Here is a 13,503-nt window from a genome sequence, read left to right on the forward strand (position 1 = left end):
ACCTAGGAAGCAAAAGGACACACAAGGAAAGCCTGACAAACTCTAAGAAAAGCAAGCAGCAGGAGGGACTGAACTGGTCTGAAAACAGAGTACGAGTAACACTCGAAGATTGTAAATAGCAGAGATAAGAAAAACTCTATACCTTCCATATCAGGGTCTCCAAAAGGGTTTAGCTCCACTCTGTCAGGATCTACAAATGGATTTGAACTGGAATTGGCTAACTCCTGATCCTCTTCATCCAGGAAATTAAGTTTGTTGATAAGCTCTGAGAAACCAAGCAAAGCACTTTTCAGTTCAGCAACAATTAGAACTGGACTTTGCTGTTTAAAGTTTAAGTGTTAAACATACATTTTGTTTTTGGCAATATTTAAACAAAGTACGGTATCTTGAGAACTAGGGAATCGGAACACATCTGTACTGAAAAACGAAACTGATATATATTCTTAGCACAACCTTAGGCATATAAAAAAACCAGGCACTTTTTTTTTAATTAAAGAAGGCTTTTTTTAGAAAAATGGAACTGGCTCACTGCATTTCAGCAATGACTTTCTGAAACCAGGTTTGCAAAAAAAAATGATAGCAAGGTTTTTTCATTTTTAAAATCAACATATATTCATTGAAAGGTTGGTGTTTTCCATTGCTAAGGAGGAAAGTCTATATGTAGTATATGTGAAACCTTGGGGAGTCAGTCCAAGGTATCAAATTATCAAGAGAATATTATATAATTTTAGCCAATGAGATGTGTACTCATGGGTCAACTACCTGCTGCCCCTTCAGACATGTCTGTACTACAACTACAACCAGCCACTGTTCATATTGGCTGGGGCTGATGGGAACTGCAGTCCAACAGCATTTGAAGGGTCACATGTTGCTTACTTCTGGTAGATACAAGTATCAAGTTAGCATCTGTTAATTGAATTATATGTTAGATAAAAGACTTGAAATGGATATTAAACATAGATAAATTTGCAAACAGACAGAAACCAAGGGGACTACAGGTCACTGTAAAATACACACAACCAGAAACAGAAAGGAAGGAGGAAAGCTTTTAGACCTTCAGAAGAACTGGCTGATTTAGCTGAAAGCATATTTGCATGTTTTATGCAGTCATCTTGATCTTCATCTAAGCTGCTCAGAGCATTCAACTGGTTTACAAATTCTGTAAACAGAAGCCAGCCAAGACAATTGTGAGGTAAGGTTATTTAAGGGAAAAAGGAGTACAAACATGCTGTTATTAGAAAAAGAAAAGAGGAAAAGAAATAACATATGTTAATTTAGAAACATATTTTAGGGTACATCATCACAATAATAATGAACATTTCCTTGTGTGTGCATGAGGATTTTACTCAGTGTAATGAAAAAGAATGCTAATATGCATACTCTTGCAAAACAAACAGTCAGTTGATTCAAAAGAATCAATGATACACTATATTAATGTTTTAATTAAGACAGTACATACAAATATATTAATAATATTACCAGATGAAGACTGAAGTCCAATAGTATGTTGCAACTTGAGTAGGCTCATTGAATCAGTGGGGATTAGGTGAGTCAGTTCACCCATAGGTTTCAATGATTCAATAGGCATACTCTAGTTGTGCCTTATTACTGGATTTCAGCCACTGTTTCGCAAGAGTGGAGTGACAGCACTACAAAGAATAGACAAAAGCTGGAGTTGGTGTTTGAATGGTGGATCAATATGATGGCCTCATAGGGTGAGCTCAATTTGGGTTGAGATTCAGGCAGTAAATATCTCAGGTTGGCACTGATCTTTATAGAGAGTTCTCTTTTTAACCAGTGGCAGAATACAGTTAGTTTTCTTCCCATTCCCTCCCCCCATGAATATTCTGTGTACAGTATCTCTCATTTTAGGACAAACTGCAGCTTATCTATCATGGGTTTAGAGCTACTAAGTGAATTAATTGAGGTGTTCAGTAATAATTTCGAGCTGATATACTACTTTTGATCTCTCTACTAAGTGCTGTTCCTCCGTGCAGGGAGCCAAGGAACTACTGGAGAAGCAAGTAAATAAGGTAGCTAAATGCCCCTGTAGGGGTTTTGAGAGGACCAACTATCATCTCCATTTTCCAAAAGGCAGTGAACCTGTACTGTATACACTAATGCCAACTAGTAAAGCTCAAATGTGCATCATTAATAACGTTTATTTTATTAATATTGGGACTGAGAAAGGTAACTATGGTGCACAATTGTGAAAAGTGAGAAAACGCGCATGTATTTGCTTAACATCTGCAATCTGACAAATTTTGCAGCCATCTGATAAAGACTAATGCTGATAGATTGTGAGATGAATGAGTAATTGCAAGAAATATGCACACATTCTGGTATGGCAATTCAAGAAACAAATTAAATATAAATTGCAGAAATTATCTGCTAGGTAAACAGAACTGAAGTTAGGACCATTTGGGGATGGGTTGCAATCTGATGTTTTGCATGCAGAAGACCCAAATTCAATTCACAGCATCTTCAGGTATTGCTAAGAAAGAATCCTGTCTCAAAGCCTAAATAACTGCTACAAATCATTGCTGACAATAGTGAGCTGGAAGGACGGAGAATCAGACTCAGGATAATGGAACTTTGTATGTTCCACTTCTGATATGAAATAGAGAGGAAGAACATACTATGAAAATACACCATGCATTTGTGATGAAGCTATAAAAATAAACTTGTAGAAGATAAATTAGTCTAACAGTTATCACTGTACACAAAGTTATGTATTTTACCTATTCAGATTAGCATTCAGTTTCCAGACAGACATAACTTTAGCTCTATTATCAAAATTCTTAATATCCTATTTATCTTCTCACTTTTAATCACTGTCCAGTGTCTCATCCAATAAGTACACACAAATTTCTAAAGAAGCTGAAGCTTATGCTACTATTGCTCTACCATTTTTATTATTAATTGCACTAAGATAAAGGTAAAGGTTCCCCTTGACAATTTTTGTCCAGTCATGTTTGACTCTAGGGGGCGGTGCTCATCCCCGTTTCCAAGCCATAGAGACAGCGTTTTGTCTGAACACAATCTTCCATGGTCACATGGCCAGTGCGACCAGAAACGGAACGTTTCCCACCGAGATGGTCCCTGTTCATCTACTTGCATTTACATGCTTTCAAACCGCTAGGTTGGCGGGAGCTGGGACAAGTGACGAGCGCTCACTCCGTCGCGTGGATTTGATCTTACAGCTGAAGATCTACAGAGCTTACAGCTCAGAGGCTTCTGCAGTTTAACCTGCAGCACCACCACATCCCCAATTCCACTAAAGTGCACAGCAAATTACAGAATGCAACATTTTTGAAAGAGGCACTGGAAATATATTAATATTTTGAAAAAGTAAAGAGCCTGTGGCTTTGGAAATCTATTGCTTGATTTCTAATTTTCCATCTCTAAATATGGTTATGGAGGAAGTAGCAGTTTGTAATTTTGGGCACTCTTGAAGGATACTAATTATCTAGACCCATTCCAATCAGACTTTAACTTTATTTGCAAGAGAAATCACTGTTAATGTATTGCTGGATCACTTGTTTCAGGGCATAACTGGCTAGGAAAGGTGAGAAGGCAATGTGTACCTGCTGGTTCCCCTCAACATTGCAACAGCTTTAAAACTGGTTCTCCTGGACATCTCATGCACTACTGAAGGAAACCTAATAAGAGCACCAATAAAATTCTGGCCCATAATCTCTAAGAACAGATTGGAAAATAAATACATCTTGATCAATACCTAGGAGAAAGAGAAACAAACCTGTAATTTTTGCAGCCTTTTCTTCCTGGTTCACTCTGTTTTCTTCTTCATCATCATTATCTTCCTCAAAATCATCTAGATTTCCAATATCTGCTTGCTTCATGCTCATTAGGCTTGCCAGGCTTTGCATGTCTTCATCTCTAACAATAGCAACAATTATACTATTTAACTTCTGATAAATTATAAACTAAGTACTGTACTAGCAATTTCAGTCAGTATCTTGCTACACAGTACCCAAGATCTATGAAAACTGTCAGCTACATTTCTGTATAGATGATAACTGTGACTTGCTGTCCTGATTATAACTCAACTAAGTTCAGGTCTCCCACAGTTCTAATCTTGAAGGCGCAACTGCCGCACGAAGAAGGAACACTACCGCAACTCTGCCAAAGGCAATCAAGTTTCTGCATCCAATTTATTCTATTTGCATGAAAATAACTTTTAATGAGAATAGGTGAAAATTCCCCTCTTCCTGGTTCCTAAGAGACACTCTTCTGCTCAGAAGAGTTATTTATAGCATGGGGGGGGGGGGAACGACGACAAAAAGTTTGTAATTTCCCACAAAACTTACGTTGCTTTTCCTTCCCTCAGAAAAATACAAGATAAAGAGAACTGCAATGTGGCAGATGTAACTTTCTTGGACAAAGGCTTGAATTTCAGCTTGACATCAGTCTGTGTAGGCATAGGACTTGCATATTGCTTCATGTTAATATTGCTGGTAGCAAGAGCCTTCCGGCGCCCAGAAGGAGATTCCTTAAAGGAAAAGAAACCATAAAGAGATTATACAGCTGTAAAATAAATTCATATTAATATAATCATATATATAAATATATCTTTGCCAGACTTCCATGATCACCTAGTAGTCTCCTATTTTTCAACAAGGTAGTATTTCAAAACTGCCCTAAAACTCAACAGGCTACAGTACAACAAAAATATGTTTGTTTTACGTGGGGTAAAATTGTTAGGAAACAAATACTGATACAAAGGGAACTAACAAAATGTTTTCACTCACTATTTTCAGAACACATCCTACAATTTACTTTGCGTTTGGACAAAGAAGTGTTATATTGTATTAAACTATTTTCATGATACAGCACAGTAGCAAATTAATGTTGTTGAGATTAGGACCATACATTGAAGTTCCCTGCTCACACTATTCCTTTTACAAACTGTCAGAACTCTGGACCATTCTCTTTATTGACTGACAGCCTCAGCAAGTGAGAACAGAATTTGAATTGTTTGTGATACATGCATCTGTTCAACTTGATTCAATTGAGAATCTTTGCATATTCTTAAGTATCATTTCTGAAAGGGGCTAAATCCTTCTCAAGTGTTTGGTACATTTTAAAAATTCACTCATAAGCTATCTACATGCACTAATAATTCTGTATAATATTACTCAACATAATCTGACAGATAAGGCTATTTTTTTCCAAGCAAGGTATTCTTCAGGGATGATATATTATATTCTGACATTCTGCTTGGCAGAAATATCAGGTACCTTTACAAAAAGCTGCTTGAATGTTTTGACTCAATGTTTTCCCCCTTAAATTCAAAGCAAGCAATATTGCTGCTTAGGCAAAACTTGATAAATAGTTGACAATGTTTGGTGGAGGTGTGTTTGGTCAGTCAAAAACACCTTCCCTAAGATTCCTTGTGAATATCTGGACGTAAGCTGCATAGATGAACAGGCTTGTGCATATTTATATTTACAATGCATAGATAATGATAACAATACTATTCCAACTCTGAGGGGTCAATGTTGAAGGCAGATATAATCACAATTAGTTTATCTGTACACCCCATTTTCCACAATACATTGTGCTCAGTGAGGTTCAAAACACTAAAAAAATACAATAACAATATTCACAATTATAATATCAACATAAATATATTAACTCAACTGCAATTCATTTAAGACACAGTTTAAATGATTCCATCATATAATATGCCAGTTAAGAATATACAGCATTATTACCAATAATATCAGCATTAGAATTGCATTCATCAGTTCACAAAGGAGTTTATTTTAAGACCTATAACAATAATATACATGATTAAACAGGCTCAATTTTTTTTAAAAAAAGGAAACAGAAATGAAATGACTACAAAACAAGCTGACCCTCAAAGAAAAGAAGGAGACCCTCCAGTTATCATGGTTCAAAGTCCTGACTCAAGAAGGGTACTCTCATACCCATGGCAACTTCCTAGTTGGCAGAAAGATGGTTAATGCCTCTCCTTTGGCAATGAATCAAGTAAATAGCATGATGTTAAAGAGTGCATGCACACCAGATACATACACCTGACACCTTTATTTTTCTAAGGGTGTGGACTACACAGCAGAGAAAACGTGATTTATTTATTTATTTATTCGAAATATGTAGATGCTGTCTTTCTCCTAAGGACTACTACACTACTAAAAGAAAAAAAGTTAAAAGCTAAATAATAAATTATTTTATATTTTAAAAGTATTAAGGAAATATCATATTGAAAATCATAAATGAGCAGTATTAAAAACATAAACAAAACAGGAGAATAAAATAACCCTTAAAAAACAAAGTTATTTGGAGGAAAACCTGCCTGAAGAGAAAATCTTCATCTGCTTGTAGAAGGACAGCAAAGATGGGGTCAGCTTGGCCTCCTGTGGCAGGGAGTTCCAGAGTCTGGGAGCAGCAACAAAGAAGGTCCTCTCTTGTGTATCCACCAAATATGCTTGTGAGGGTGGTGGGACCGAGAGAAAGGCCTTTCTAGATCTTAATACCCAAGTAGGCTCATAAAGGGCAAGCTGTTTACAGCTTTATAGGTTGAAACCTGTACTTTGAACTGTGCCCAGAAGCAGATCAGTAGCCAGTGCAGCTCCTGTAACAGGGAAGATATATGTTCCCTGTAACCAGCCTCAGTTAAAAATCCAGCTGTCACATTTTGGACCCATTGGAGTTTGTGAACACTTTCCAAAGGCAGTCCCATGAAGAGCATGTTACAGTAATCCAGTCAAGATGTAACTAAGGCATGTGCCACCATGGCCAGATCAGACCTCTCTGGACATGGGCACAGCTGGCACACTGATTTTAATTTGGCCAATGTACTCCTGGCCACCACCAAAACCTGGGCATCCAGGCTCAGAGACAAATCCAGGACCAACCCCTAAGCTGTGCATGTGTGTTTTCAGAGAGAGAGTGTAACCCCATCCGGCACCAACCCAATCCCTGTTCCTTGATCTGTTCCAATGACCAGGGTGTCAAACAGGAGCCCCCCAGTACCACTCCACTGAATTCTCCCCTCCAGGAAGAACCTGAGCCACAGTAGAAGAGTGCCTCCAAGTTCGATCCCAGTGAGATGATCCAGAAAGATACCATGGTTGATGGAATCAAAGCTGCTGAGAGGTCCAGCAGAACTAACAGGGACACACTCCCCCATCTGATCCCTGGTGCAGGTTTATCCACCAGGGCGACCAAAGCAGTCTCAGTCCTGTAACTAGGCCTGAAGCCAGACTGAAATGGTTCTAGATAATTTATCTCGTCCTGGAACCTCTGCAACTTAGAAGCCATACCCCACTCTAGCACCTTGCCCAAGAATGGAACATTAGAGATGGGCTGGTAATTAATATGACTAAAGAGAAAAGAAAATTGAATGTAGCTGGACCTTCTGTAAATCTGGACAGCCAGAGCACAGCCATCTTAAAAAACAGAAAATTTCCTCTTCTCTCTCTCTCTGCTGATTCTTTGTTCTCCCTCTCCACCATTTTGACTTCTATGTCACGCAGTCAATGGAATACAATGTTAATCTGACTGTTCCAATCTTGGAGAGTTTCCCACATTATCTGCAGTTGGTTCCTAAAAGTTTTAATCAACTCTCAGGGTAATGTCTGTTCCACTGCTACTGAGAAAAAGCAGAAACAAGCAAATCTGAATTTTCTTGAAGAAAATTATGAAATAAGATAAAATTGAATGCAATTTACTTTATACTTTAAAGAATTATGCCAACAGATTTCCAGATAGCCATTGGTACCTAATAAAGCTAACAGTGGCCTTCTAATGGAAGATGGACCAAAATACAGTGGAACTGTGAAAGAAGGACAGTGTTAAGGCATGAACTGAAATAATGTGGGTGAGAATCACATCTACTCATTTAAGCCATTCCAATCCTTCAATTCATCTTCGACAACAATAGGCTCAGAATTAAAGATATGAACATCTATCTATTATATTATATTCTACAGAAGGCAAGGCAGGAAGTAGTTTTCAATTTTTTATTTAAATAACAAAACAAGAACAAAACTACAAAGCATTTAAGGATTAGTATCTCCACACATAAAACAGAAAGCATATGAAGTGTTTATATATTTCAGTGTACTCCACATATGTGGGCAGGGCTGCTAGAACAATATGGAACTAATGAAGCGTAAGTGCTTCCTTGAAAATAATGGTAGGCACACCTTAGTTACCAGTAGTAAGAATTCAAATAAACAACCTTCTGATAGTTCTGGCATAATTGGGAAAGACAATTTTGTATTTTGTGTGTTGATGAATGCCACCAGTGCTGAAATTGGATTGTATCATTTTAAGAGTTTAAGAATGATGTTTAGATTCCCATCTATCCTTTGTTTGGAAAGAAAATCCAACATTATCTAGTAGGATAAGAGTATCTCAAGGGGATGTAAATTCAAATGCACACTCATCTATAGGTTTCCTTAGGTTTCCTTAAGGCAGTCCTTATTTGTCATATGAACCTACATCTCCCTTTGTGAAAAAGGAGGATCAAACACATTTTAAAAAAAACCTGAATGGTTCATAATGTGCTTCATCAAAATTTAAATTTGTATTCTCAAAGGCTTTCATGGCCAGGATCTGATGGCTGCTGTGGGTTTTTCGGGCTCTTTGGTCGTGTTCTGAAGGTTATTCTTCCTGACGTTTTGCCAGTCTCTGTGGCCGGCATCTTCAGAGGACTGGAGTCGGAACTTTGTCCATGGACGTCAGGAAGAACAACCTTCAGAACACAGCCAAAGAGCCCAAAAAACCCACAACCATCAAAATATAGATTTGCTTGTTTTTGCTTTTTTTTGTAAAAGGTAAAGCACTTAATTTTCAAACAGAAGTGACACATTATGAAAATGCTGGAGTAGGTGATACCTTTAATTGACCATTAAGCCGGGGGACCATTTAGCTGGGGGAGGGAAGGCTGCCCAGTTAACATGGTCTTTGAGTTTCAAAAAGGCAGAAAGGGAGAAGGATGGAGGCATACTGCCTGTGACTGTCCTCTGTTTTAAGAGTTGGGCTACAAATTCTAAATGGAAGAAGAGCTTGAAGCTTGCCTGGCCTCCCATTAGCTAGGTGAATTTGGGATATTAAAAAGAGCACATAAATTTGGAACTGTCCCCAATAACTTCATGCACAGCCTTGAAGAAGATGTATCATCAAACGCTTGGTATTTGTTTTTTGTTTAATTTTTTAAAAAAATATGTTCTTTTTAGTTGATTAAAAGTATCACCCACTCCTGCATCTGTATTGTTTCCACGACCATGCAGCCTTGTCCTGATTTTTTATTATCTATGCAAGTTATATATAAAGGACAATGATCTCTTGTAAATATCCAGTTTCATGCAAACTTCATTGCATCAATTTTACTACAAGCTTGGATGCATTAATATTTGCATCCAAGCATGGATTTACAGCTCAATCTCATTCTGAATTGCAGTTTATCAGACTGAAATTGGTACATGAACCATACCATTTTCTACTTGTGTTGCCAATTTTAACTGAGGAGACAGTGATAAAACTGAAACTAAGTTTAATTACTCTGAGAATTCCTTCATCAAATCATATGGAAGGTGTTTTAGCACAGCAACTGGAAAATTGGCAATTGGAAAAAATCTGTATTACCATCTTTCAATGTCCTATTTACCTAGTACTGCATAAGAAAAGAAAGCATATGAATCTATCACAATGAAAAATCTTTCATTAAATAATATGATACTCTCATAATTAAATTATAAGAAAGTAATATGCTCATTGTAATAGACATACAGTATTACATAAGACTATAATCATAAGACTAAATTTTGCAATTACGATACTTAGACAGATTCAACAACAAGGATAGAAATAGAAAATCCGTCCCTCTCACATGAATAAAAAAAGTTTTTCAAAGGTGCTGGATGTTCACAAAAAGTCAGGAACCTAAAAACCAAGACTTCAATTAGTACCATGCATGATTAACACACCTAGGAAACAAAACATGACATTTTGTCCAAACACAGTGATAAACTGATTCCGCTCTCTGTCAGAATACAGTGGTGCCTCGTATAACGAGTGCCCCGTTTAACGATGAATCCGTATAGCGATGGCTTTTTTGCCATCGCTTTTGCAATCGTATAACGCTTTGCGATTTTCCCCCCATAGGCCCCATTTTCCCCCAGCTGAGCGGCGGGAGCCTCCGAAGGACCACTCCCGCCACTCAGCTGGGGGGAAATGCCGGCAGTAGCCTCGGAAGGACGCTTCCGAAGGGTCCTTCCGAGGCCACCGCCAGGATTCCCCTTCGGAGGCGGCATTTTCCCCGAGCTGAATGGGAGCCCTGCCGCTCAGCTGGGGGAAAATGCCGGCGGTAGCTTTGGAAGGACCCTTCCGAAGGGTCCTTCCAAGGCCACCGTCGGGATTCCCCTTCGGATGCCTGAAAGGCATCCAGATCCCTCCCAACCTACCCCCGCTGCCAGGATCCGCCCCACGGCCGGCTACCCCCGCCATGGTCGGACTCTCAGGAGTCCGACCATGGATGGGGTAGCTGGCCGTGATGCAGATCCAAGCGGTGGCAGCGGCGGCAGGGTGGGAGGGGTCCGGATGCCTTTCAGGCATCCCGGGCTTGGATCCGCCCTGCGGCCGGCTTCCCCATCCATGGTCGGATTCTCGGAAGCGCTGGCCGCGAAAATGCCAGCCAGTGCATCTGAGGGGTGGAGGAGGAGCCTTCCCCCGAGGCCTCTCGGAAGCGCTCGCCGGCATTTTCACAGCCAGTGCTTCCGAGAGGCCTCGGGGGAAGGCTTCTCCACCGCCACTCGGACGCGCTGGCCGGGTGCGGGGTGGCTCCAAGCAGCGGCGGCGGGGGCAGGGGGGTTCTGGATGGCTTCCAGTGCTTCGCCTCGAAGCCATCCGGACCCCCCCTACCCTGCCCCCACCGCCGGGAGCCGTGCCGCACCTGCTTCTCCCAGCCATGCTCGGACTCCCTGGAGTCCCAACATGGCTGGGATAGCCGGGTGCGGTGTAGCTCCCGGTGGCGGGGGCAGGGTAGGGGGGTCCAGATGGCTTCCAGTGCTTCGCCTGGAAGCCATCCGGACACCCCCTACCCTGCCCCCGCCGCCTCTGAGAGCCTTCTGAGCTCTCAAAGGGCTTTCTCCAATGTTGGGGGGGAAGCCCTTTGAGAACTCGGAAGGCAAATGTTGGCGGTCGGCGGTGGCTTTGGGGTCCTTCCAAAGCCACCGCCGACTGACTGCCGACATTTTCTCCCAGCTGAGCGGTGGGCCTTTGAAGCTCCCGCCGCTCAGCTTGGGGAAAATGCTAAAGGCCCCATTTTTGGTCAGCTGGTCGGCAGTTCCAAAATGGCCACCCCGCTGTGTTGCCTCACTTTAGAGGCACCAAAAATGGCCGCCCTATGGAGGAACATTGCTGAACAGTGAGTTTATCCCCCATAGGAATGCATTAAACGAACTTTAATGCGTTCCTATGGGTTTTTCCGTTCCATTTAGCGATGTTTCCACACAGCGACGATTAATCCGGAACGGATTAACTTCGCTATGCGGGGCACCACTGTATCTGTCCCATTTGACAAAAATGGAGGATATATATTGGTGAAATGGCAGGTGTTTTAAAAAGTGTTTGGTTTTAGAAATCTTTGCAATTCACAAGATTGCTGACTTTCATATTTTCTGCAAATATTGCAATTTTAAAGATGTTCTTAAAGATTTTAAAATGTAGAAAATGACTGATTTAATTGTTTTCTATAGCATTAAAGCTGGTTGAAAATAGCTTGCTGACACTTTGTATCTACAGTCGTGCCCCACTTGACAACGATAATCTGTTCCAGGAAAATCACTGTTAAGCAAAATCGTCGTCAAGCAAAAAAAAAAAAAAAAAAAATCCATTGGAATGCACTGAAAACTGGTCAATGTGTTCCAATGGAGAAATACCTCATTGTCCAGCGAAGATTGCCCATAGAGAACCACCAATCAGCTGTTAAAAATCGCTGTCTTCCGAAGCAGGGGTTCGGAAAGCAGCCATTTTGCAAAGGGAGGGAAGCCATTTTGTGGAACTGGAAAAACCACTGTATAGCGAACAAACGGTTCGCAAAGCAGGCTCCTTATCAACGCAATGCGAAAAAAACCCATTGGAACCATCGTTTTGCGACCGCAATAGCGATCGCAAAAAAAGTCACCGTTAAGCGATTTCGACGTCATGTGGGGTAAAGTGTCTAGTGGGGCACTACTGTATTCGATAATAACAGGAAAGGCAACTTTGCTCTGCTCCATAATTCTCAGTATTTGAAGCCAACCACATAATATTTTTGTTATTTTGTTGTGAACAGCATGTTTGTATTCAGAACACAAAGAACAGTTCCTATTATTTATTAGTAATTACCTTTAGTACTGCTTCTAAGGCAAGTCTTAATACGCAAGAAGCACGTGCACATAGATATTCAGCTAAATATATGAAGACTGAAGAAAATAGTAGTTACAGTGGGGAAAGAAGCAAAGTTGTGAGTACCATCTGAAATGACTTGTAATCGCTATAGCTTCTCTATACTTGCCACTTGATTTTGAGGATACAGCAGGTATTCTGTGCATACAGAGTTCCAACTATGGGCGAAGTCCTTTGTTGCCATTAGAGACCAAAGTACCAATTCCTATAGATTCCTTCCATGATACTCTAGTAACATTTGTATCCAGGATTCCAGTGGATTGCACCACACTGTTCTTCATTATCTCAGTGCCAGATGTAAAATAATTGAGTAAGAAACCATATCACTGGTCTCATCCAACTGGATCTGGGACTGAGAAAGTAGTAAGGGAGAATCCTCAGGGGGGAAAGTCACTACCTTTTACCAACAGTGCAAGAACAAACCCTTAGGTTATGCAACCTAAGGATAACATGCATGTCGTGTTTATTAAGTAATTTCACTTCAGTCAGTAATTGACTAGATAGTAATTGGTTGTTTTCACCTAGAAAAGTAGAGGTTACCCATGCCTTGGTACAATTACTGCCCTACATTATAGATGGGGCTACCTATTGGTAGGAATCCGGGCCTTCTCGGCGGTGGCTCCTCGCCTTTGGAACAACTTGCCCCCTGAGATTCGCGCGGCTCCCTCGCTGGGCATTTTTAAGAAACAACTAAAAACATTGATGTATAGGCGGGCCTTCCCAACAGAAAACCCTTGTCGATCTTTTTTCTTATTCTGTTCTTTATTATTATTATTTTTTATTTAAGTTTCTGCTGTAAAATTTTAAAATTACATTGTTGTTTTTACTGTAAGCCGCCTAGAGTGGTCTAATATGATCAGATAGGCGGGATAGAAATAAAATAAATAAATAAATAAATAAATAAATATTGTTGGGAAACTGCAGCTGGTGGCTTGATTATTACAAGATATTTGCTGCACTGATCCTTTGTCACTGGTGTTGAAAGTTTCACTAGCTTACACTTGGCTACTGGGACAAATTTGAAATGCTGAATAATCACCAAACTGCTTAAAAGTTTACCTA

General features: G+C 40.2%; 1 protein-coding gene across 4 annotated transcripts in view; it reads right to left on the bottom strand.

The window, feature by feature from the left end:
- The window catches only part of EHBP1 (EH domain binding protein 1), a 339,919-nt gene that overhangs the window by 189,290 nt on the left and 137,126 nt on the right, over positions 1–13,503 (bottom strand). For 2 of the 4 annotated variants that reach the window (XM_020790594.3, XM_020790589.3), the window contains exons 6-9: positions 4,332–4,513; positions 3,761–3,900; positions 1,055–1,159; positions 143–265 (exon numbers count right to left, since the gene is read on the bottom strand). In XM_020790594.3, the coding sequence (XP_020646253.3) occupies positions 143–265; positions 1,055–1,159; positions 3,761–3,900; positions 4,332–4,513 (550 nt within the window). The remainder of the gene's footprint in view (positions 1–142; positions 266–1,054; positions 1,160–3,760; positions 3,901–4,331; positions 4,514–13,503) is intronic. The other 2 variants (XM_020790595.3, XM_020790593.3) reach the window with 1 other exon arrangement.

Source organism: Pogona vitticeps, chromosome 1 (genome assembly GCF_051106095.1).
Source record: "Pogona vitticeps strain Pit_001003342236 chromosome 1, PviZW2.1, whole genome shotgun sequence".
Lineage (NCBI taxonomy): Eukaryota > Metazoa > Chordata > Lepidosauria > Squamata > Agamidae > Pogona > Pogona vitticeps.